This window comes from Calypte anna, chromosome 1 (assembly GCF_003957555.1).
Source record: "Calypte anna isolate BGI_N300 chromosome 1, bCalAnn1_v1.p, whole genome shotgun sequence".
NCBI classification, from domain to species: Eukaryota; Metazoa; Chordata; class Aves; order Apodiformes; family Trochilidae; genus Calypte; species Calypte anna.
Genome location: NC_044244.1, coordinates 109389974 through 109414564, shown reverse-complemented (window position 1 = coordinate 109414564; position 24591 = coordinate 109389974). Strand labels below are relative to the sequence as shown.

Here is a 24591-nt window from a genome sequence, read left to right as displayed (position 1 = left end):
TGCTGAATGATAAATCTGATATTCTGAAAAAGTTATGAACAAAGATTAATTAATGATGACATGCCTTATGTACTCTCAGAAGAAAGGGTGAAATCTATTAATAGGAAAGAGTGATTCTAAATTTGAAGACAGAAATAATTGCTTCTGATGCAATTATTTCCCTGCCAGTTGTGCTAGGCTGTAAAGAGCAAATTATATGATGTCAGATTGCAAACTACATAGCAAAAAAATATGGGGTGACATGAAACAGAGTGGAAAGTAACAAGTGTTAACCTACAAAGGAACTTAGTGACATTGCTAAGGTAGTAAGAACAGTAAGGTAGTAATGTCCTGTTTTCATCTAGGATGTAGCTGCAAACATGATAGGCCAGATAAATAAAAACAGCTGAGCAAAAAGGAAATTATAGCTTCTTATCCTACACTGACGATTAAGCCAAGTCAGATTCATATAGGAGGCAGTGCATGGGGATAGTACTGCTGTCTTTTCTTTGGATTTTCTACCATAGAACACAGCATTATATAGCAGAGTTTACAAGTCATACACAAATAAGTATACCTTGGCTTTCAGGTAGACTGAGAGCCTTGAAGACCCAATGAGGTTATGGTAGCTACCGTCACATTGCCCTTATATCCAGCAAGGTGGTTTCTATTATTTATAATTATTTATATTTTATGTTTAATATTTTTGGTTTTAATATTTTTGTTCTTCCCACTCTGAAAACAGAATGAAATTACATACAATTTCCTGACAGTAATATAATGTTTCAGATGGAAAAGCTACCCTATGTTATATAGTGTCCACTGAAATTATCAGGTGCTCTTCCATTGACCTCACTGGCCACTGACCTACCATGGGAGCACATTGCAATTCAAGAGTCACTCTTCCTTAGGAAGAAATGAATCACCAGCTGATTTGGATCATAACCTGTAGAAGGGCAAACTACAACTTGATTAAAAGATCAAGATCAAAAAATGTCATCTAGGGCTTGACCAGCACCCAGCCAGTCTTTAAACTGTTAACAGCAAAACTCCATGTGAGTAAAAGTTACTCCAACACAAATGATTATTCAGTTTTTATAATGCTGAATATAGTTCTGCTTTATTTTCATTCAAATGTGGAATTCAGGAGATCAGACTCTATTCCAAATTGCCCTTGCTGCTCCTCTCACTCTCGAGCAGTTTCACTTACGTGACAGATTTTTGTTATAATTTCATTATAAAAATAATTGGTATCTATTTGTCTAATATTAACTACACATCTGGCTCTTTATATTATACCTAAAAATAGACTCCAACTAGAATCATATGTATTTGTGAATTAATGATGCAGCCTTTTCTGACTCAAAATTCCCTTTGAGAAGAAAAAAAAAGAAAACTGGCTTTTTAAAAGGCTACAGGATCAGTAAATCCAAGCTAAACTTGACAATGGGACAATTTCATTTGCAAAGAAATTCAAGTCAAATGATGCCCATTCATAATGTGCTCACACAGTCAGGATGCAAAACATGCTTCTCATGCTTCCCAAATGGCTGACAATTTTGCTTGCTTTCCTCTCCTGTTAACTTGAGAATACAAATGGCTTTGTTGTCAGGGTACATTTGTTCCCACTAATTCAAGACATTCTAACAAGCCAAAATATTTTTCTTTTTTCCACTCTAATTTGTGTTTTATTACGTTGGGAACATCCTCTACAGATTTCATTTACTGTTACATTATGCAAACAACCCTTATGGGGAAGTCACCTCTCTGTAATAGGAAAACTAATCATAAAGAAGTAGTATTTTAGGATGTGTTGCCTTAAAGGGCCCAAAAAATTCTAATCAGGCCAACACGTACAAGCCAAAATACATATGCAGAATAACTGCTCATATATCTCATCTCAGAAAACCCCTGGCTTTTCAGAGAAGAGACATACATTCTCATTGGTTTTCAGTATATGGGATGGACTACCAGAACATTCTTTTAATTAGAACTAGATGATTAAATGTTAACAGACAGCATATTTATGTAGTTCAATCGTCATCCTGTTCAGCAATGTCTACAAACTGATACAGCCTCCTATTTAGCTGGGTATATAATACAGTTAATCAAAATGTTTTCCTTTGAAAAAAGGTTTCTGATGGAACTAGATTTTAACCAAGTGATCATTTATATGCAGAGAATTTCTGCCTCCTACAGGAAACAATATGAGTTTTCGGCTAAAAAACAACTACTGTTTTCACTGAAAAGTCAGTTTGACTTTCTTCAGAAAAATAAAATCAACATTTTTCAGTTAGAATAGTTTGTGCCACTTAAGGGGCAAAAATTAGTTCCTGCCAGCCTCCTAGTTAAAATCCACAAGAGCTCTGACTCACTGCTTAGAGCAGTCCAGATTTACCCATGTAAAAGTGCCGAGGACAGGAACCTATGCCATATGGTCCTTCCATGTGAGCTTCTCTCCAACAACACTGGTATGAGCTCCATGCAAATGGTATATTAGCTATAGGCCTAATACTAAGTAAGATTAATCAGATCCCAGAAACATATTTCTAAGTCCTTTGTAACTAGTTTATTTTTGTTCACCTAGCCCATTCACGTAGCAGCTGGTCAAAATATTTAACCTAGTCTCTTGGTGTCTTCTTTACACATGCCTCACACTATCTTGTTCTAGGTTCTAGCACTTCTTTCTACAAAGTCCTTTGGCTTACCAGAGTAAAAGCTCAGAATCAAGTCTCTACTGAAGTAGATTATTTGAACAAACAACTAGAAAGAAAAAAACCCACTGAAGCCAAGTTTTTAACACACTTTCAAAAAGACAAACAAGGCTGTTTCTACCTGACATCTATCATTACAGCAAAAAATATTTTGGCTCAATTTGACTCAGTATTTTCCATCAAAAAATACAATCTACCCTTACCATTCTCACCAGATGTCTTGTCTTTTCCATTTGTAGCTCCGGTTCCTTGTCTCTGTTAGGGGAATAAAAGCAAAACAAGTGGTTAGAACAAACCTGAATGTGCATTTTACCCTTGGAATTACTAGCAGTAACAGCCAGATTTCTCCTCAGTACCTTGGTCATTCACACTCAAGCAGTGCTGCTTAGAAACACTACCAGTTAGAATAGGAATGCTGAGTACCATATAGGTACAGGTGTATAACTGTGTGCAACTGAATGTAATTATGTTAGTGATGTGATAAGTGTAATCAAGTTTCCAGCAGTACAAGGGTATGAGCTGCAGTAGAACATTTCTTCAGGTCCCTGCTGTGCCTTCATATCCATGGTTCTTCTGAAGAATTTTTCCAGAAGAATGATTTTTCTGCTTCTGCCACTTCCATTCACTCTAAGGAACAGCTTCATGACTTTCCATGAAACAAACTGATTGAAGTCACTCTACTGAAGTAACAAACACCAGTACAGTCGAAATAAATAGTCACAGTAGCAGAGCTCTATTAGAATGGTTATACCACTATGCAATTTTCTAGGATGGAAAAGGTGACCCTATGTAAATTATGCTGCAACCCCCAGAAAAAGCATCTCGGGTGGATTTAAGATACTTGAGCAAGTATGGCAACACCTGCATTTCTTATGCAAAATTATTCATACTTGTGTGCATTACTGAGATAGACTAAAGAATTCATCTTGCATGGTTGTACATGTAAAAAAAAATAGGAGTACTAAATTCAGTTAGTAAATCCAGCTGCATTCCACCAGAGGCAGCACATTCTCATGCATCAAAAAAGCTAACAGCTGCAGTAGCACTACAAATCAAATGGTTTGTACCAAAATACAGACAGTCATATAAACTCTTATAAAAATTCATACAGACATACTTATCTGAAAGTATTTACTCTAGAATATCTGGGTAAAATATTCTGTACTCTTCTGGTTTCTGTCCATCTCCCACAGCGGTGGCATTTTCAGGGTATTCTGTGCATATGGAGCTAATCATGACATAAGTACAAAACCTTTGTGTACTCTTAAGTCTTCTAATAAAAGTTAAAGGGAGGAAAAAGCTCTTTGAACCCATCAGAATACAAAAGAGCTATGTGTAGCCTATTGTGCATCCACATGCCAGCAATGGGGTTTTTCATCTACTTCTCCATGGCAGATTTCAGTACATTTATCTGTGCTCTACTTTCTCTGCCTCATCTCACTCTGTGCAGTGAGACAGAGCATCTCTAGTGTGAACAGCTCTGAGTCTATAACTACAGCTACAAGCTCCCCATATAATGGAAATATATTTGTTTCCCCCTGAAGCCTGAGAGATAAGACAGGAGAGACAACTTGGCCAATATCATCAAAATATAAGATTCTAAATGGTTAGACATTTTACAAAAGCTTAAGTCACCAACAGTCAGAAATCAATAAATCCATCCAACTACTGGTTTTGCTGCAGATAGTGACACTTATGCCTTACTTAGAGCTTGGTTAGTATTTCCATATTTCAATTTCAATCCACTTATGAAATTAGATTTTAGTGTTAATGTACTAAACATCCCCAAACCCCCCAAATACTGGATTTTTCCTGTCTATAAAATGGTAGCTATATTGCTTTTTCCTCTTATGTCTATTTTGAAATGCTTTTTCAAGTTGCCTTATTTGCTGAGTGTTTCAGGCTGTGCTAGTTAGCCCATGTGGAAGCTTCTCTTTCCTCCCTAGGCTATACCTGTCAGGTTCTGTCTGCTGCTGCTGAAGTACTAGAATATGGATCCACACGTTTATTTCCCTTCAGGGAGAGGGGAAAGCTATCAAAGAAAACAAATAAAGCCTTGGTTTTGGTCAAAATTGAAAATTATGGATCGATGAGGTCAAGATTTTCCTTTAAGTCTGAAATGAACCGAAGTATTCTACAGCCACTCACTTGATTGATGACTTGTGGACATTTACACAAGGAAGCCCAAAAAAGTGGCAAACAAACTTCTGACAGCCTGTTTCAGTTATATATATATATATATATTGATTTATAAGCACTGTGCCACTGTCTTCCAAATGAGTGCAGTGGATGAGTAGGTAAATACTAATTTCTCATAAAAAGGCCATGAAACTGATGAAAAAGCCATATACACTGTGACCATCTACCTGCAAAGCCTTTAGCTTTTTATTTCAATGCATTTGGTGGACTTTATTTTAAAATATTTCCAAGATGCTACTATTGTTAGCAGCTGAAGCCACTTGCTTCTTACATCACTTTTCATGATGCTATCATATACTGCAAAACAGTTTAGTTTTTAAATGCCTTCCATAGCACAACAGGACTAAACACAAGGAAGTTACTCAGAATATTTTCAAGAAGCAATGGATGAAAACCATCCAAAAGCTGGTATAACAGATATTATCCTCAGAAGCAACAGATCTAATTAAAAAAAAAAAAAAAAGGGGGAAAAAAAAAATCTATAAAATCCAAGAATACCTAAACTAAATTCTGGGTGTTTCTTTTTTAAAAAAACAGAAAATCTCCAAGTTTCTGACCATATTTTAAAAGACAAAAACAGTCTGTTGTTTTCTGTTTTCTATAACATGTAACTAGCTTCCTTCATTCAAAGATTGCTTAAAATATTTCTCAGCATTTTCTACAGCAAGCACTAGGGCAGAAGCACTTTCCACTATACATCGAAAAAACAGCCAAAATGAACATGAGAGGAAAGCCATAATGATTATACCATAAAACAGGATAAACAATTTTGTTGCCATGTTGCGTAGGAGGAAACATAGTTTATGGCTGCTTGGGGCTATATTAATTTTTAACTCAGTGGTTTTACAGAACATCAAAGGCACATCATTAAAAGTGTCTCCAAAATCAAAGTCACTCCCAATTTGTCAAAAGACAGAAGAAGGATTAATGCCATATGTCCAAAAATCCAGTAAGAAAAGAACAAGTTTACTTTCTTGTTAAATTCTCAGTGCTCTACACAGCAGCTAGTTAATGCTGTATGAAAAATTGTACTAAATTAGTCCCCTAGGTGTACAAACTAAGGTCAGAAGTGATTTTGCAGCCCAGAGGACTTCTCAAGAACATTAAATTATTGCAGCAGCTTTTCTACTCGTTCTGCTAGACCCTCCTGACCCTCCTAGACTAATTTTTGCACTTATTCTTACATTCTGTTCTTGTCTTGAACTAGCCTTACCTTTTCAGTTATGTTTCCAATTAGTACCTCAGTGCTAGGGTCTGTAGCCAGGTGTTTATTACAGAATTTTTGAGGGCAGAGGGGTTATTTGTTTTTCAGTGAGCCACAAAAGGTCCAAGATGAGGGACATGAGACTGCCAGAAAGTTCTCCAACAAATGGGATCTTATAGTAACATTATTCTGCTTCTTCATCTCATTGCAGGCCCAACAAGATACAGCAGGCTCTGTCCCATTATTACAGCAGCTGCAGGTTTTTAAAAGTACATTTCTTAATCAAGGAATTAAAGAGCATCCAAGAGTAGAATTAACATAATAGAAACAGTGGAAAGTTTTCATAGAGTGGATAGCAGAAAGAGTCAGTGTAGACTTAGGACAAAACTTAGGACAAAAAAACTATTTCAATTACATTGAAATGTTATTAGGATGTTGTGTGCTCATTCAGAAGAGGAACAGCAGAGGAGATGGCATATCCTAAGCTTTTAAGCTGTGTTTTGCTACCAGGTTCATCCCTAACAAAAGACATTACACATGACAGAAGGGAATACATCTAAGGTACAATGCAGTACAAAAATTGCTGTGGGTCAGCCAGCTGTGTGCCAAGCAAGCCTTTATTCTGTACTACCATCTGTTCCCCGTACAAGATTTTTTCTGTAAAAGACAAATTGAATAAAACTATTTCATAAGCATCTTATTTTTTCCATAGCCTTCTGTTTTAATTAGTTCGGTTGCTTTAGACTTACAATGGAAAAAATTACTGAAAAATACCTATTAAAAATTTATAAAGTTTATAAGCCTTCTGCAAATAAAAATATCACAATAAATATCTGCTTAAGGATTTTTCATTTTTTTCCAAACCAGGAAATTTAGAATTTTTAATCAGAAGCATAAAGAGTAGGATATACAGCAAGTTCTTCCTGCTGGTTTTATGGGAGCAATGAAAGAAACAAAATTCTTACAGGCTGATCTTCACTTGGTGTTTGTCGATCTTTGAGAATACAGTGAGTTTCAGACTACTGAAGTAAATCCCAGACTACAAGCATAGGTATATCCCATACATAATCATTACTGAGTGAAGGTTCATTGTGTGTTTAGTTTTCCTTAGATGGAATTTTCAGGAAATTACATTAGCATGGTACTTCCTACACACTAAAGAATGAGTTAGAGAAATCTGGATTAAAAACACAGAAGATCCTGTCAAATGTAGAACAAACATACTTCATATAGCCTCCTTCCCAGGTACCTCCTCTCCATTTATAATTTACAACAATTATACATCAACTCCTCTGGTTCCAAGAATCCAGAGTTTCATTCTTTTTAGCAACAGGTATAAATTTGCTATTTAAAAAACCAAAAACCCACAGAACAAAACAAAAAAACAAAAAATCAGAAAAATAACATTCAATTTAAAGCTAAGCAGTAGGTATTGAAAAAAACATCAGCTTTTGCCAGCTGATCAATACATTAGGCATATATATGCCACTTGAAAATAATTTTGTGATGAGGTGATGTCCTGAACCTCCAGAAATCAATACAAATGTGCAATGGCTTTTCTTTTGTGCTCTAGCAAAGACCACAAGCTGTATATCACAAACTAAATGAAGACCCAAAATTTCAGTAAGGGGATGAACCCAGAAGCTATGACCTGGAACAAGTAGACACAATGTAGAATTCAAGAATTTCATGTGACTAATAAGGTTAAATGGAGATTTCCATTTCACTGTGTCTGACAATCTCTTTCTAATGCCATGCATTGACTTAAAAATAGAGCACCTGGCACTGCACAAATTTAAGTGTGAAAAGAATGCACAACAGACTAAATAGCTTGATAATAAGGACAAAAGAATCACCATGTTTAGGATAAAAATGTAAGAGAAGGAAAAATTATGCTGCTGTGACAGATTTTTCTCTTCAGTGAAGCTCCCAAGGGATACCTGGCTTCTAAATAATGGGACTGGAGTTTTAGCACCACCATGGTTTTGGGAGTTGTGTGTCAAAGTATGAATATGGACATCTGGGAGAGAGAAAGTGTATCACTGGCAAGCCATGCACCAGTTCTGCCATTTCACTTGTTCTCTCCTATTATAAACCTTCAAAACTGATCTGCAATACAGCCAGATGGTAAATCCCAAGCCAACTTCTGTGATGTATTGGTTCATTCACCTCAGTACTGGTTAGTCACCTAAAGAACATCTGCAGACAGAACCAAAGAATCCCAGAGAAGCTTGAATATAAAAATTGCATTAGAAGCTCCTTAACTAAAATTTTCCCATGTCTTCATTTGTGCCTCCTTTACAAGTTTCTCCCTTTTTCCCACATTTTGTAGACATACTACTTAATATTTATGAGATAAAACCATCCTTCAAAGCCCACATTTAAAGTAATTGCACCAGTAAGGTAAATCCATTTGCAATAAGGTAATTAATGTACAGAGCATCTAGCCAATATTTTATCTGAATGATGGGTAAATCTGACAATGTGTCTGTTACTTCTGTCTTGTACATCATGGTAAGAAATCACGTACCACCTTTTCTGGACACCAGACAGAATGGAAAAATATTAGCAACATATACTTCATTACAAAGCAGTTCACTCCAGGTTATGAGCACACATTCCTGGTAGGGGTGACTTTCTGGAGAGTATCACTTTTCCCTAGCTGCTCTTACCCTTGGAGCTTGATTCTTTAGGATATGTCCTCTACTCTCACCCATGTAGGACCTTCTCAACGTGCTCCTTTAAACAACGTAAATTTTCTGCAGTCAGTTTTCTGTCTTGTGTTGCCAGGGTAGCATAATATTGCCAGAGCAAGAGTGCCAGAATCCATCTTTCAATACTGGCTGTCAAAACTAAATGATACCTGGCACTCTGACAATTTCTGCAATTAACTTCATGGGTCAAGCAGTCTTCTGCTTGACTAGTTCATCATCCTTAATATTAAAACTCTCCTATAGCTATTTTAATAAATTAAATCTCCACTGGTGGGCTGAGATGAACTGATTGGATTCAAATTGCACTGGCTAAAAGCAGGCACAGTGACCAACACCGGTTTTATGACTTCTGTGTTCACTGAAGGCACATGAACATGCACACAGAGTCATCCTAGAAACCACAGAAATATGTGTCAGAAATTAACAAGGTTGTGAATAACTACAAATTATTTTCTTTCTAGACACTGAGGACCCATGCCTGGCTCTTGCTGTGACAATGATTTGGCCAAGATACCATCTCTTCACAATTTCATCTTTTTATAAAGATAACACAACCTGGATCTCGGCATTCACATCCTTCCATCTTTGACAATCATTTACACTGGTACAAATTAAGTTTCTAAAGCAACTTTCAAATACAGAAGGAAAGCACCTGGTATAGCTGTCCATAAAAGCTGCAGCCTGTGTGCAAAGCAGCCCATTTACAAAGCTGACTGCTGATATACTGGTTGCAGCATTTCTCCAGGAAGGAGAACATGAAAGTCTAAGTACTATTTACTCAGGGTGAACCCACAACTCCCATGAGATGGCACAAGAAGAAATACTGCTGGAAAGCCCTGGCCATCCTGCCCTGGCCATCCTGCTGATCTACTGGACAGTCAGGCACAGAGAAAGCAATGGGAATCAAAGGAGCAACCCTGAAGCTGAGGATTCTCAGAGGAGTTGAAAGTCAGCATTGCAGGTCTTGCACCTGGGTTATTTTGTTTGCAATGTGGTCGTTGTCAGTGTGAAAAACACATTTCAGTCACATGGCTGTGGAAAATGCATACTCCACCCAGTGGGCAGAGTGCCATAAACACAGCAGGGTTAGTAAAATTAGGGCATTTGCCTCAATTAAAGAGGTGTGATTTGTTCACTTTTGTCCAGAGAGAGCTTTTGGCTTGAGATAAGTCCTCAGAACAGGCACTTCTGAATGTCCAATTGCAGCACCAGGCACAATTTCAGGTTTAAAAAGGAAGCAACTGATGAAAATAGGCAGAGAATCTCTGTCCGAGACATAAGAAGCCACTTACAGTGCTGTTCCTGAATATTCTAATAGCACAGAGAATAATTTTCACTGTGCCCCACTTTTGCAAATTCTGGGCTGTAATTTATAAATCAGCACAGTGAGAACCTGCTGATTTTGTATTCAGCTTATATATAATGCTCTAAACAGAATATTTACACCAACACCAAATGTAATCAACATAATTAGCACAAACAGTAGCTTGCTTAATATTTATATTAGCATATTTTGAATTAAAACATTATTAAGAAGATATTTCTCCAAAGACATTGTAATCACTATTTTTTTTTTCTGGGGTGGGGATTAATGGAATCTTTGAAGCTAATTTTGAAAGCAACTGCAAGAATGTATTTCCCAAATCCTGTTAATTACCATGTCAGCCATGAGAAGTAATCCATCTTTTTTTCTGCAGGAAATGAAGAATTCCATTCTGCAAGGTTTATTTATAGGGGTAACTCATATGTGGACAAGGAGATGTCTTCAGTTCAGCAGAATTATGCATAAATAGTGTTGAAACCTCAGTGTGGCACTGTAGAATTTCTTTAAACACATGTTAGGGGGGGATTGTGGGGTTTTGGGGTTTTTTGGTTGGTTGGTTAGGGTTTTGTTTGGGTTTTGTTTTGAGGGTTTTTTTGCCCTAGGAAAGGACAAAGAGGGTATAGTCAACAGGAAAAGCCTTCTCACACTGTTTGCCAAAACACTACCTCAGCTCTCATTTGGGTATGAATGATACTGCATCCTAATTACACTTAGAAATTGATAAAGAAGCATCAAGGTATCTAAAATATAATTTAAATTATATAAAAAGAGACTAAATAAGCTGGATATCACAAGTAGAAAAATACCCAAGGTTCTTAACGTGATCCCTGCCTTTTTTTGTCCTTTTCTTATCATTTGGTAGCATCAGACCTAGCACTACAGTCCAGAAAGGGCATTTTTGGGCAGGAAGCCTGCCCCAAGAACTCTGACTTCCAAGTCTAGCCCTATCTAACCACACCTTCCTATCCCCAAGGGCTTGTTTGCTTGGGTACAATTGTTTGCAAGGTCATACAGAGAATAGGAGCACTAAAATTATACATGATAAAAATAACCCTGCAGCAGAGCTGTGTTGAAAACAATCATTGAAATGATCCAGAAAAAAACCTAACAAACAAAAAAACCCCCATAGTTTAATTGTTTCTGTTGATTATTCCAGTGATGTAGTTGACATCTCTGATCCACAGTTATTGTACAGTAGCAATGGAACAGGCAACAACAGATGGTACCATGGGGAAAAGGCTTTGCAGCTTTGTTCTGGGAACTGAAAATCTGAAACGAGATCATGAAACGCAGCATGCTCTGTCTCCCCGAGATGCTGCATTACCTCCAAGCAATCTTTGCTCTGCAATGGAGCAAAACATGGAGCAACACTGGTACATCTATGCAGCCTAAATTACAAGTGTTGGCCACCTGTGCAGGTAATGGAAGCAGCTGAAGGCAACAGAGTGTGGCATCTGATTAGGACCAACTCAGACCCATGGGTATCTGGGAAAAGCATTTCTCTTTAAGTGGTATCTTGGGTATCCTTTAATATTAGCATCCCCAGATAGGAATAGTGCCCTAAGCCAATTTAGAGGTTGGGATCCTTGCCCAGGCATAACATAACTGAATATGGATGGTATTTTTGTAACAAATATTTACTTCATGTTTCATTCTCCCAAACTCTTCTGAAGTTTAGGGTAATTTAATTTGCTGAGCTGCCAACCCAGCTGTAATTGAGTTAGAGGCTGTCTTCAAGGGACAGCTTGTGTTATTAATGACAAAAATCTGCACTGACGAATTGCTTCATATCTGATGATATTGGCTATCATTAAAACAGGCTGCTTCTTCCCAGACAACAAAAATTCTGGCATTTTTTCTGTTGGCTTTTTTAGCTTTATTTCCAGTTGCACTATGAGGAAGAAAGAATTTTTTTTTTTTTTTTTTTGCCTACACATTTTGGAGGTAAACAGGTGTTATTACAGTCTGTTATATTGCCCAAGTAACTGATCGGTCAGATTTTTAAAAGGTACTAATTATGGCAGTTTCCCATTGTCATGCAAAGGAATTTTGTGTCTCTACCCTAGGACAAAGCCTTCTGATTTCCAAGACAACAGCGAGAGGAAGAGGCTAGGGTGTTTATGCCTCTATTACTCCTCAAACCCCCAGGCAGCCAGACTAGTCACAGAGAGCAACTCAGCGCAGCCCCCCAGCCACCTGCAGATATGACAGTAACTTCTTTATGGCTATTCCAGGAGCAGGGGAATCACTCGAGTGAGAGCATGCTGCAGCCTTGGCAACACTCTGTACCCAGGGGCTGCTCAGAGAGATGAGGCAAACCTGTTATCTCTGGCTCTGCGCCATGAGAGATTCATCCAGGGGAACCCTGAACTGGCTGCTGAAGCTCCCTTGAAATGGGGTCTTGCTTGACAGAGGATTTGTCCTGCATTGTTCAAATCTGTATCAGAACTTAACTGCTGAGACTTCAGGGGAGCTGCTATGTTTGAAGTGTGATGCAGTTCAGAGCAAAGCCGTCTGAGTACTCAGAGTTTAAACAGCAGCCAAGGAATTAGAAACAATCAGGTCATACTGAAAAGGAAAATGGGCAGGGTGATACACAAGGTCACCTTGATAACCGGGAATCAGAGACAACAAGCACATACACTCGCATATAGGAAGCAGAAGAAAAGCCAGGTCACTAATTCTGTCCAAGAGATGGCAAAAAAAAATAGGGATTCCCATTAATCAGGGGCTCCCAGGACCCTGCAGCTGCCCAGTGTACTTGAGCTTGCTATCAGCTTCATTGTTAATAGCAGAGAAAAGAAATTTCACTGAGCAGCTCTGGGTAGTTTCCGGGGTCTCTAGCTCCAGGACAGAGCCATCAGGTTACCCGCCCTAAGACTCAAAGCTCTACAGTTCCTACAGTGCCCTAGCAGTGGGGTAAGTCCATGAGATGTGGCCGGTCAAGTCCAACCAAAGCTCACTCACAGTGTTTCAGACACTCTCACCTCACAAAACTATTTTCCAATTAAAGTTCAGTGAAAATTTGCAAATTTCTCCACTCTACATAATCTGTCACTCCTTCTGCCTTTAGTTTCCCATTTTGCAGCAGGCTGCATTCTACACTTTGTACCTTGCATATGAAATAAAAATACCACCCAACTAGATATTTTCACCTTATTCATACATGAACATGCCAAACCAGCATTCAATACCATTAAAAATATAAACCAAACAATGCTAATGTGCTCCTACAGAAAACAGTCATGCATTCATTTCATATTTGAACATACCCATGCCGTGACTAGACCAGAAATAGGTTCTTAAGAAGTTTCATGCAAAAAGCCAATAATAACATTCACTTAGATTCAGCTGTGTGACGCCTGATATAGTGCATTCAGAAGAAAATCAATTATTAAAGGCTTTAATGGCATGATCACAAAAGATACTTCTAGTATTCAGATAATCTGCAGCTTGGTAGCTTTGCTGTTTACAACATTAATGCTAGATCCTTTGCTACCAGTGCAGATCCATCCTGTGAGTCCAGTTCCAGGATGGGAATGCACCAGACTTAGTCCAAGCAAATAATACAAGGCAACATTTAGAATAAAAGGCCCGTGAAATGGAGAGGTTGTCCTGAAATCTTACTTTGAGAGGTACAGCTCAATTTGGCTTGGATGCTAGTGCTGTCCAGTAGCTTGCAAATCATGCTGAAGAAGTGACAGCTAGCCAAGTCTGACTGGCAACTAAAAACTGGCATGAACTGGCCTGCCTAAGGCATTTGGCTGCCCTGCTTAACTGCAGCACATGTGTGCCAGGACATGCATTTTGAAGTGTGCCAAGCCAACAGTGTGTTTGCTCTCTTTTCCAGTGGTAAGAATGTATCTGCCAGATCTGAGGGGAGCAGTGATATGCATGAAGCAACTATGAAGCCCCATAGCTTATTTTACCACCTTGTAATCTGCAGAAAGCTGCCTGCCTAGCCATCTTTTTCCTAGCATGGTCTTCCTTTTCCTCATTCCTACCAAGCTAATGCTTTTAATTTGTAGTGATTTCAAACCTGTCTCCCTTTTACCTCACATTTACTAATACATATTTAGAATGTAAGGAACAAGATTTCAGTGTTACTCAGATTTTTTTTTTCCCTGAATACCACATAATATCTCTTAAATTCAAAATAAAAAAAAACATTCTACAGAGTACTTCAATCAGTGTTTAAATCATGTACTTTAAAAAGTCAACATCTAGACTATTAGGTATTTTAAAATAAAAATTTTATTCTGGAGTTTGAAAGAAATAAATTTTCTACAAGAGAAATAGACAGCAAGAATCCCATTATAAAATTTTCAGTCTAGGGAATGAAAAGCCGTAGAATTCAAATGAAAGACATGCTGGTGCTTTTTATAAAAAATATTTTTCTGTCTCTACCTTTGTTCTATTGCCTCATCTTAACTTGGACTTGAGCAATTTCAAAAGTGTTTTCACACTAACACTCCAGTTCATTTCAGGTAGGCTTCTCTCCTTCATCAGATTATGCTGCAGCTGTCTGAAGTTGGCATTCATGTTGTCTGAAATTATTTGGTTTCTTTTAAAGAAAAGTCCACCTTGGACTTCAAAAGTCAAACTCCCCCATTCTCACAAAAAATAAGGCACAATTTCCACTGACCAATTCGACCTCACCCCACTGAATACTGAGGGCTTTGCTGAAACATGCACAGCATCTTAGTAGGCAGGCAAAGGTACAGTAGTAGTGTGTAGGTAGTGACACTGATAAGGACAAATCAGTTGGATACATCTGGCTCAGAAAACTATCTGTGGGAAAATGCTATGACTTGAAATGAGTCTTCTCCTGTAGTCAGAATGCTGCCAACTACTATTTCAATGCCTGGTAATCCCTCTAGTGTTAGATTTATAAAGAATAAAGCATTACCATGGCAGATAAGACAGCCAGGTGCCCTGACCAGGAGTGCTTGCTGGGTAGCAAGCCTTATTTTGCAGGTCATAGAGGACACAGATATGCAAGGCACCCACAGAGATAAGCAATGAGTACTGCCTGCTTTCCAGCACCCTGCCCAGTGATTCTGAAGCTGTTCAGATCCCTAATTTCCTTCAAAGTTCTCCTCCACTCCTTTTCTTTGAAAAATTGCTTCTCCTATGCAATCCAACTAGCTCCTACTGAAGATGCTGACTTACCAGGACTGTTCCAGCTGTCTCACTGATTCACTCCAGAAGAGCTTACAAACTCTTGTCAAGACTAACAAGCTTTATCTTAACATGAAATTGTCCTGTTTCCATCAGTAGCCCTAGTCAGCACTAGCTTGGGTATTTCTGGTCTGTGCTCCATCATTCCCAGAAAAGGTGCAGCTAAAATACCTGCAAATATATCTACAGCAGTCTGTACAGCTAGCCAAGATCCCTACAGGTCTTTCTCCTCCACTTCAGGACTCTCCTGTTGTGCTGTGGTCCAACACAACCTCGCCCTGATCAAGTGCACAGCATTCCATGACCTTTCCAAGTTTAAACCATTTTAACTTGAAAATTTGGTTCAGATTTCTCTGTATCTACTATTACAGCTTGCTTTCAGACCTGCAGGCACTATCCAGCAGCTGAGTCCACAGCGCAATTAGAATCAAACCTGGTAAGCTAGGAGCAGCAAATCTGAGCTGTTCTGACACCATCCTTCTGTCAGGCATTTGGACGATAACACTCATGTTAAAGATACTTGCATACATTTTGCCATATGTATAACTCTGTGCCTCCACACATTAGAAAATATGAAGTCCTCATACATGATGCCACACTTATGAACTTGCTGTCTCAGTCCAGGAATAATTACCATCCATCTCCAACATCAGCCAAGGACATCACCTTTCATAGCATTTTTTTCCCTTTTGTTTATTACTTTCAGCTTTAACAAAAGACCTCTAACATCAGTCTACTGTCACAGTACACACAGGATCAGCTGCATCACTGTTTCAGGTCATGTTTCATGCACTATATACCAAGGTGATAATGTAAGACCATTCAGCCTCTATAAAATAATACTTCTCTAAGTAGAAAGATAGTTGAGCTGTGACTAATTTTCAAGGCATGTAGTTAAACATTTTCATTTCTTCTCTGACTAAATTTTTGCTTTTTTTCCCCAAATTCCATGTTGGTGCATAAATAAGGCTACACTCCACTTGGTATGAACTGATACCTGGTCTCTGTAAGACTTACCCAGCTTACCTTTAATTTACCAGACTATTTGGATCTCAAGGAGTGGGGATAAACTGACCTCAAAACCTGTCATTAATATCAAGTTTCGCAATTGCAACTCTTCTGCAGTTGCTCACCCTGATCTTAGTCTACCCAGATTGCCATTATTTTTTCTATTAAGAGAAATGCAGCCTTTCTGCTCAGTTTCTTTCTGTTAGAGAAACTAATACTGATCTTCTTAATTAAAATGAGAGGAAGAATGGAGAAAGATTTGTTAGTTACAATTTGACCCTTTTTATTTAGAAACCAAATGTCCAAGTGATTGGAGGAAAAAACAACACTTTTTCTTAGAAAGAGGGGAATGTACGTTATTAATCTTCATTACAAGATCCTATGCCTCACAGAGAAGAAAGCATTTCATTTTCATGGCCCAGTGAATTTAAGACCCTGTTGCATCTGACAGCCTGAAGAAAGGCACAGCTTTCCTCTGATGCATGCAGCCTTCTCCCAGTCCTCTTCAGCCAAGAAAGGGGTGTCTTATGATTTACATACCCAGTGCCTAGGTCTAGCCAGTCTATTACAAGTTCTTCTGTAGCAAAGACAAAGAGGTGAAACATCTAAATATTTCACACATTACCCAGGTCATTGTTTTTTATGCCCGTTTTTTAAATGATAACAAATAGTGGCCTGGAAATCAAGTTTTTTATTGAAATCAATAAGAAACCCACCCAGAAAACTTTCATGAGAAGGCCACCAAAGCTCCTGTTAAAGTTAACTGCTACTATATATACAGCACATTGCTAGATTAACTAGGTCCTGATCATATGAAAGTGTTGGAAGATGAAACCTTGTCAATGCATTGCAAATGTAGGGATATTAGACTGGGAACTATATGCCTTTGCATGTTCTATTATGAAGTACTGCAGTAGGAAGGTTGGAGTTTTCCCACAAATGCAGCAGTTTTTGCTTTAAGTTACTCTTTTACAGGGAAACATGGCATCTGAAGCACCTATTAAAGCTAACTGCCCTTTAAAGTGTGGTGTTGTTTGAAGCTCTTGGCATTCTAGCCATTGAAATAAAACCAGCATGCTTCTTCCTAAAGAGTACATATGCCAGGCTCACCAAATTAAGATCAATTTCCAGCATTACTTCCAAGTGCTATTTTAGAAGACACTTGATCCCATTGAAACCACACTGATGGAAGGAGTGGTCAAAGTGACAGATCTAAAACTTATTGTTCTCCCTTCTTCCTTTTTTTTTTTTTTGAGCTGCAACTTACTCCTCATCTTATAAATAGATGCAAGTTAAAATGAAAAGCTGATGCTCATGTGCCTTATCTGTCCCACCTCCAGCCTGTAACAGCTGCAGTTTCCTCCTCCATGATGCCATGTTCTTCTTAGATCTACACTGTTCTGTACCTATTGCGGGTATAAACTCGATGAGGTTAGCAGTTGTGGGCACACTATACCTGTAAACTACTTCCAGAATGGCTCCCACAAGACAAGTGGCAGGCTCAGACACGCCTCAGGACTGCAAACAACTGCAAACACCACACTAGGGAACAGCTATTTTGAAGAAACTGTGTGTTTCCCCTCTACAAACACCAGATCTTTGCTTTAGTACTGTCAGGATTATTGGTGTACAATCCTCAATTCAGCATTTAAACACATCTGATTCTAAGATGCTAAATACCATTTCAGTGGAAGAGATTCAACTGAACCAAGGAGAGCAAATTCTAAAAGAAGCCCGGTTTTTCAATTTAACTGCCTGAAGCAGCCACATTTCTGGCAGAATCCTCCATGTATGTCCACTCCTTTTTTAACAGCCTCCTGGTGGTCACACTTGTCCAGAATGATAGACGTGTTCAGGTTCTCCCTATCTGCAGCACATTCCTCATAAATGTCCTGCAAACACCCCTACTACAGATGCCACACGGCACCCTTCATGAAGGTAGACAGAACAGTTGCTACATGATTCAAGAGTCCAGAGACAATATAAGGCAAAGAAATACAACCAGCTTTAGCTAAAGGAAGAAACAAAACCAGGTGTTCTCTGCATTCAAAGCCTGACAAAACCCCCTGCATTTATACAGCAATCAAGTCCCCAGCCTCCCCAGCTAAGAGACCTAGGCACTGTATTTACAGTGAAACTCCCAACAGTTCTCTCCTGTTTTACAAATTTAATGTGTCTGGTTGGTTGATGCCTATTTCAAACAGAGAGCTAAAATATTCTTGCAACAGTATGGTAGTTAGGCTGCTCCTAAAATACAAAGCTGCTGGCTCAAATCCTACCTTCGGTGGTGCCCATCAGCATGCTGACAATCAGGAGAGCACTTCACTCACATTGTGTAAGGCTCTTCAAATTCAAGTTCTAAAATCACAGGTGCCTCAGGCAAGCAGGCTGATTAGGTGGTTTTCCTGAATGGCTCTTCCAAAGTCAGGCACCAAAGTAAAACCCTAAACTATCTCCCCTACCCCAGCAATAGCATTCTGAACATTTAATATCAAAAGGAAACAACCACAGCAACAAGGCAGCCTCTATAGTTACCATTTTAAATGCCTGCCTCCTTACACTTGTGATTCACCCCAAACCACTGAAACAGCATGCAGGGCTGCAACCCCACACACTTTAGGTGTGCTGTTTCCCAAGTCTCCAGACCTTACTCCTGATGACAGTAAGGATCATTCAACACAGGAGGCAAGAGTGGCAGTGACTGTTGGAAAAAAGCTTATGATATGCTTCTTGAAAATGTTTTTTCCAGAGGAATACTGTCACTGTGACCAGACATCATCTGCAACATGTCGGATAGTTAAGAGGCTGCTAAGACGACAGGATTCCCTGTGGTGAATCAAGTTTATGCCAGTTCGGAGTCTAGAGGCTCACTGGTAGAACTGCTGGCTATGAATAGCTATTTTCTATTTGTCTATCACCTCATTAGTCAAATTTGCTTCCCCCAGGTCTTCCTGTGTGACCAGAGACCTTTAACAGAAGAAGGGCTGCATCTCCTGGGGGCTCACAGACAGTAGCTGGTATTTTCCTGCATGGACCTTTCCTCTAGGCTCATTAAAAATAAACACCTGGAGGCCTGAAGAAAAGAATCCTCAGTTATTTGAAGACTTTCAAACCTACTCCAACACCTAAAAATTATTTCAATATATGGTGAGAAGTGATCTATCTGCCACCAAAACCAAGCACCTGGAAGCACTAATTGCATGTTTCGCAATGCAACTGAGTAAACTCTTAAGCCTCACATTCCCTGTAACTAGTTACTGCAGGGCCAGTCTTCTGCCCAGCAGACAGAGCATCCTAAATGCATTTTCAGACTAAAATCGCAGATGAAAAAAAAAATAAAAACACGACTTTTTTTTAGAGAAGTTCTTTCTTGTTCCTGACAAAAATAAGTGGTAGAAAATAGAAAAGTACTACAAGCAAAGCTCAGCTTTCTCCATCAGGAGACAAGTAATCCCTGCCCATAAGCAGGAAATAAATAAGTTAATTTTGCTTGAGCCAGTAAAGAATTCATGCAATGTCTCATCAAATAATTTAAGGGGTATGAAAGCTCTTTTCAAACATTTCTGCAATTGCATTTTTAGTTCTACTCAAAGCCTAACAATTCTTAATGTAAAGCCAAAAACCTTTCCACTCTCCCAACACCAGTCCATTTGGGATAATCTTTTGATGGCTCTAGATGAGCCTCTTTTCAATCACCCTCCCCTCAGATTTTCCAGCAGATTAAAACAAAAATATTTTTCAGTTACAGCATTACAAGTGAAATCCACCAGGACTCCCATCCAAATACAGCAAACAGATGTTTAAGGAGCTTGCTTTCCACAAATCTTTTTTGTCTCATTTTTTAGACAAGAGTCGTGCAGTGAGGTGGTTTGGGGGGGGTGCAGTTGCTTTCATCGGCATTTTCAAAAAAAAAAAAAAAATCTTTTGAGAAATGGTTGAGAGGCAAGTAACAGCGAGAAAGCTTTTCCTCACTGTAGCTGTGACTGATAAACTCTCCAGCTTTGAAGACACTGAGTGCAGTGCTAAGTGTCACTTATACAGGGCGCAAGAGAAAGAGACATTTCCAGCTGTTTGCTAGGAATGCTGTTCTGTGAAGGCACAAGGAAGTGGATCAGCTAACTCCTGTGCTGGAATTATAGGTGATCTTGACGTTAATCAGGACTTTAAAAATCCACAAGGCAAGCAATCTGATTCAAACTAAGAAGGGTTAATTACTGAGCAAATGCAACCCGGCAGTGGGCTATAACAAAAGACTGCCTTGCACAGCTACATTAAGAACAATATTACCCAAGATTTTTCCCCAGCCACTGTCTTTAAGGAGTAGAATAACGTTGTTGCTTCACACAGAACACTTCAGCTAGGTTGGGTGGGCAAAGGGACCGTGACTGGGAGAAAACCTTACACTGCATAAAGTCTGTCCTGTTAATACAAATAGTCATCAGCCAAGGAGAGGTCACAGAGCCTGATGCATTACACCTGGACTGCCTGATCTCTGCAAACAACAGAATGCACGATGAGAATTTCCTCTGCTCTTCCCCTTCAGCCTGACCTGCAAGCCAAGATGCAAGCCTCCCCTCGCAAACCCGAGCTTCACACCATGCTCCAACATTACTCTGCCTCAGGTTTACACCTCATCTAAACATACAGCAGCTGCACAAAGAAGTCAAAACTTAGTTGGTGTCACCCTCAATTTCACTCTTGCCGCTAAGAAAGGAATACCCATTTGTTAATGAAGCTGCAGGTCTTTCATAAAAGGAGGCAGCCTCCACTACACAGGTGTTGGGTAAAGGGAAAGTACAGGTATCTCCACCGACTGTCAAACAAAGAGCTGCAGTACAGAATGGGGGATCTGCCAGGCTTACCTGCCTGGCATATGGCTGACTACGCTGTCAAGTATTCGTCAGACCTGGCACTTTTAATAAAAATACTAGTTTGCACCAGAGAACTTTTCCACAGCAAAAAACAAAACAAAAAAACAAAAACAAACAAAAAAAATCCCCCCCAAAATTTGAGAATTTTAAGCTTTATTTATTTACAAGTAGAAGCGATCATCACATGTTCGGCAGGGTTCACATTTTTTCCTTAATTGTAATCCTCATGACACTACTTATGAAGTCTACATCAGCAGCCAACTATGAACAGGGCATTTTTTCCACGAGCTCCAGCAGATAACTTCCCCACAAATAACCAAATCCGCACAGCAAAGCAATAAAACAAAAAGAAAACCTTTCAATTATCAGGAGGCTTTAATAAGCATATCCTCCACTGAGGCACATGGTCCTTCAAGGGGCAGAACATTGCCTCTTTTTATGCTCCGGAGCAGCACATACCTGCTTATCACAAGACAGGGCTCAAACACAAGCTACCTTATTTCAGATTCCCCACCCAGCAAAGCTACACCTCTCAGATCTCAATACAACACAGCCTCACCGGCTCCCTAGCCAGGGCATCACCCATCCCCTCCCTTTAGGACAGGGACAGTTACCTTCAGCCCCAAGCGCAGCCCCACACTCCATCCCTCCCGGGACGTTTTCCGAGGTGCTGGGGCGGTCTCTCCCCCCCCTCGCAACCCCCCCTCCCCCAGAGAAGCCGCCGCTACCGCCGCCCCAACGGCCGCTCACCTCGCTCATGTCGCGCGGCAGCCCGGCTCGCGGCAGCGCAGCTCGCGGCACCCACCCAAGCACAACGCTACGGCCGCCCCGCGCCGCGCGCCCGTTAAGAAGCGGCGCCCCGCGCCCAGCCGGGCCCGCGCCAGCCAATGAGCGCCGCGCCCGCGCTCGAGCCCCCTCGCGCCCCTCACCCCCCCCCCCAACCCCTCACTATTACGAGAGGGAGCGGCGCCCCCTGGCGGCCACGGCGGCCAAACCGTCCGCGGGAGCCGCAGCGGCTGAGGGAGACCCCGGGATGGGGGGGTGTGAGGGAGGAGGTGAAGGGGGTGTCCCTTGTCCCTTGTCCCGTGTCCCTTGTCCCGCAGCGCCGGGAAGCAGCCGCCGCTTCCCCCTCCTCCTCGGGTTGAGCGAGCGTGGCCGAGGTTTAGCCGCGGGAGCCCCGCTCGTCCTCAGAAAGCCGTGGCGCGGGTAGCGGGAGCGCCGCTGTCGCCAAAGGCCCCGCGGGAGGAGCGCACCCCGCTTCTTATTAGGGGGGTGGAGGTAGAAGCGTAGGGGGGGTCCCGGTGCCCACCGAGGGAGGCAGCTGCTCCAGTCCGGGAGCATCCTGTGAGGCTACCTGGCTGCCATCTCTGCTGAAATACATAGTGTTTCTTCATCTAGCTGCTCACATAGATATATGGAAATGAGTCCTTTTGGTAATTTTTCCGAAGTAAGAATTAAAACTTTGGAAAGTGTGCCGTTGGACTCCAGCATCTATCTTTCGATGGAGCACAAATACTATCTTTGGCAATGCACATTCAGATGCTCTGACTCGTGTTTCTGTGAAGAAATATAGATTCAGTTTGCCCCAAGAATGCGTTCTACACCCTCATATTTTTTTCGAAATCAATAAAAAAAAAAAAAATTAACACGTTATTTTGGAGAGCCCAAGAAACTTGCCCAAAACTCTACACTTGCAGGGACTGCCTTGCAGAAGCCTCCATCAAAATCCGTGTTCAGGGCTAGCCTGAATAAAGTTAATGATATTAATTTGATGAGACGTTTATGGAAAACACCTTTCCTGTTCGAGATGCAGAGGCACAGGCACTGCAGAGTCACCTTCCCATAGCACCCCTCAGCAGATGTGCAGTGACAAAGGGGCACACAAAGCCCTCCCTTTGCTGTCACTGATGTCATAATTTCAGTTGCCTTCTGCCTCAACACTGGCCTGGCCCCTGCCTGACTGTGGTGTCCTCTCAGAACTCCTCTCCAGCAGGAGCAGGCTGGGCTTCTCCACCTGAAGATGAGGAGGCTCCACAGGCAAGGGAACCAGGGACACTGCCCAGATGTGTAGGGATGGGATCAGGATAGCTAAGGCACAGCTGGAGCTGAATATAGCAAGGGATGTGGAGAATGATAAGAAGGGCTTCAACGTGTATGTTGGCCAGAAAAGGAAGGTTAAAGAAGATGTAACCCCCAAAACCCCCCATAAATAAAACAGAAGAGCTGGTGACAACACTCATGGAGAAGACTGAGGTACTCAACAAATCATTTCCCTCAATTTTTAATGGCAAACTGTCTTCCCACACCCCTCAAGCCCCTGAACTCCAATTCAGGGACTGGCAGGATGAAATCCATTGCCTTGAAAGTGATGATCAGGTTTGAGATGCCCTGAAGAGCCTGAACATACACAAGTCCATGGGAGATGACAAGATGTATCCCAAGGTCTTGGGGGGATTGGCTAATGTAGTTGCCAAGCCACTCTCCAGAATATTTGAAAAGCCGTAGCAGTCATGCAAAGTCCCCAGTGCCCAGAGAAAGAGAAATACCACACCCATTTTAAAAAATTATACGGACCCTGGGCAGTCAGCCTTACCTCTGTGGTCAGTAAGATCTGTGAGCAAATCATTTTGGAATACATGGCAAACCATACGTTAGGCAGGGAAATTATTAGAAACAGCCAACATAGCTTCACCAAGGGCAAATCATGCCTGACTAATGGAGTGGCCTTCTAGAATGGAGTGGCTGCAGCAGTAGATAAGGGAAGAGATACAGATGCCATGCATCTGGACTTATGTAAGGCCTTTGATGTGGTTCCCCACCACATTCTTGCTGCTAAATTAGAAAAAAACTTTGGTTTGGTGGATAGATCATTAGGTCGATAAGAAATTGGCTGGATGACAATTTCTAAAGATTTCTAGTCAGTAGGTCTATATCCAGGAGGAAATTAGTAATAAGGAGTGACCCCTGGGGGTCTGTACTGGGACCAGTGCTATTTAATATCTCCATTAATAGCATAGTGGGATCAAGGGCACCCTCAACATATGACACCAAGCTGAGTCGTGCAGTCGATTTGCTTGAAGAAGAGTTGCCATCCAGTGGGATCTTGACAGGTTTGAGGAGCGGGCCCGTGGTGAACCTCATGAAGTCCAACAAGGCCAAGTGTGATGTCTTCATCAGAGCAACCCCTGTAGCAATACAATCCATAATTAAAATTGATTGAGAGCAGTCCTGTGGGGAAGTACTTGGGGGTACTGGCAGATGAAAAGCTGGACATGAGCCAGCAATCCATTCATATCCATTTACTTGGACTGATAAACATGTTATAATGTCAGCTTGGAAGTCTGACCAGTGACTTCTGGGCAAAAATATAATGCTAAATGATGATTTACCCTTGTTT

At 40.6% G+C, this 24591-nt stretch overlaps 1 protein-coding gene across 1 annotated transcript in view; it reads right to left on the bottom strand.

Moving 5' to 3' along the window:
• PCP4 (Purkinje cell protein 4) overlaps positions 1 to 22081 on the bottom strand; it is a 50377-nt gene extending 28296 nt beyond the window's left edge. The window contains exons 1-2 of the mRNA XM_030469162.1: positions 21945 to 22081; positions 2897 to 2948 (exon numbers count right to left, since the gene is read on the bottom strand). Of these exons, the coding sequence (XP_030325022.1) occupies positions 2897 to 2948; positions 21945 to 21953 (61 nt within the window). The 5' untranslated portion in view covers positions 21954 to 22081. The remainder of the gene's footprint in view (positions 1 to 2896; positions 2949 to 21944) is intronic.
• Positions 22082 to 24591: the final 2510 nt, after the last annotated feature.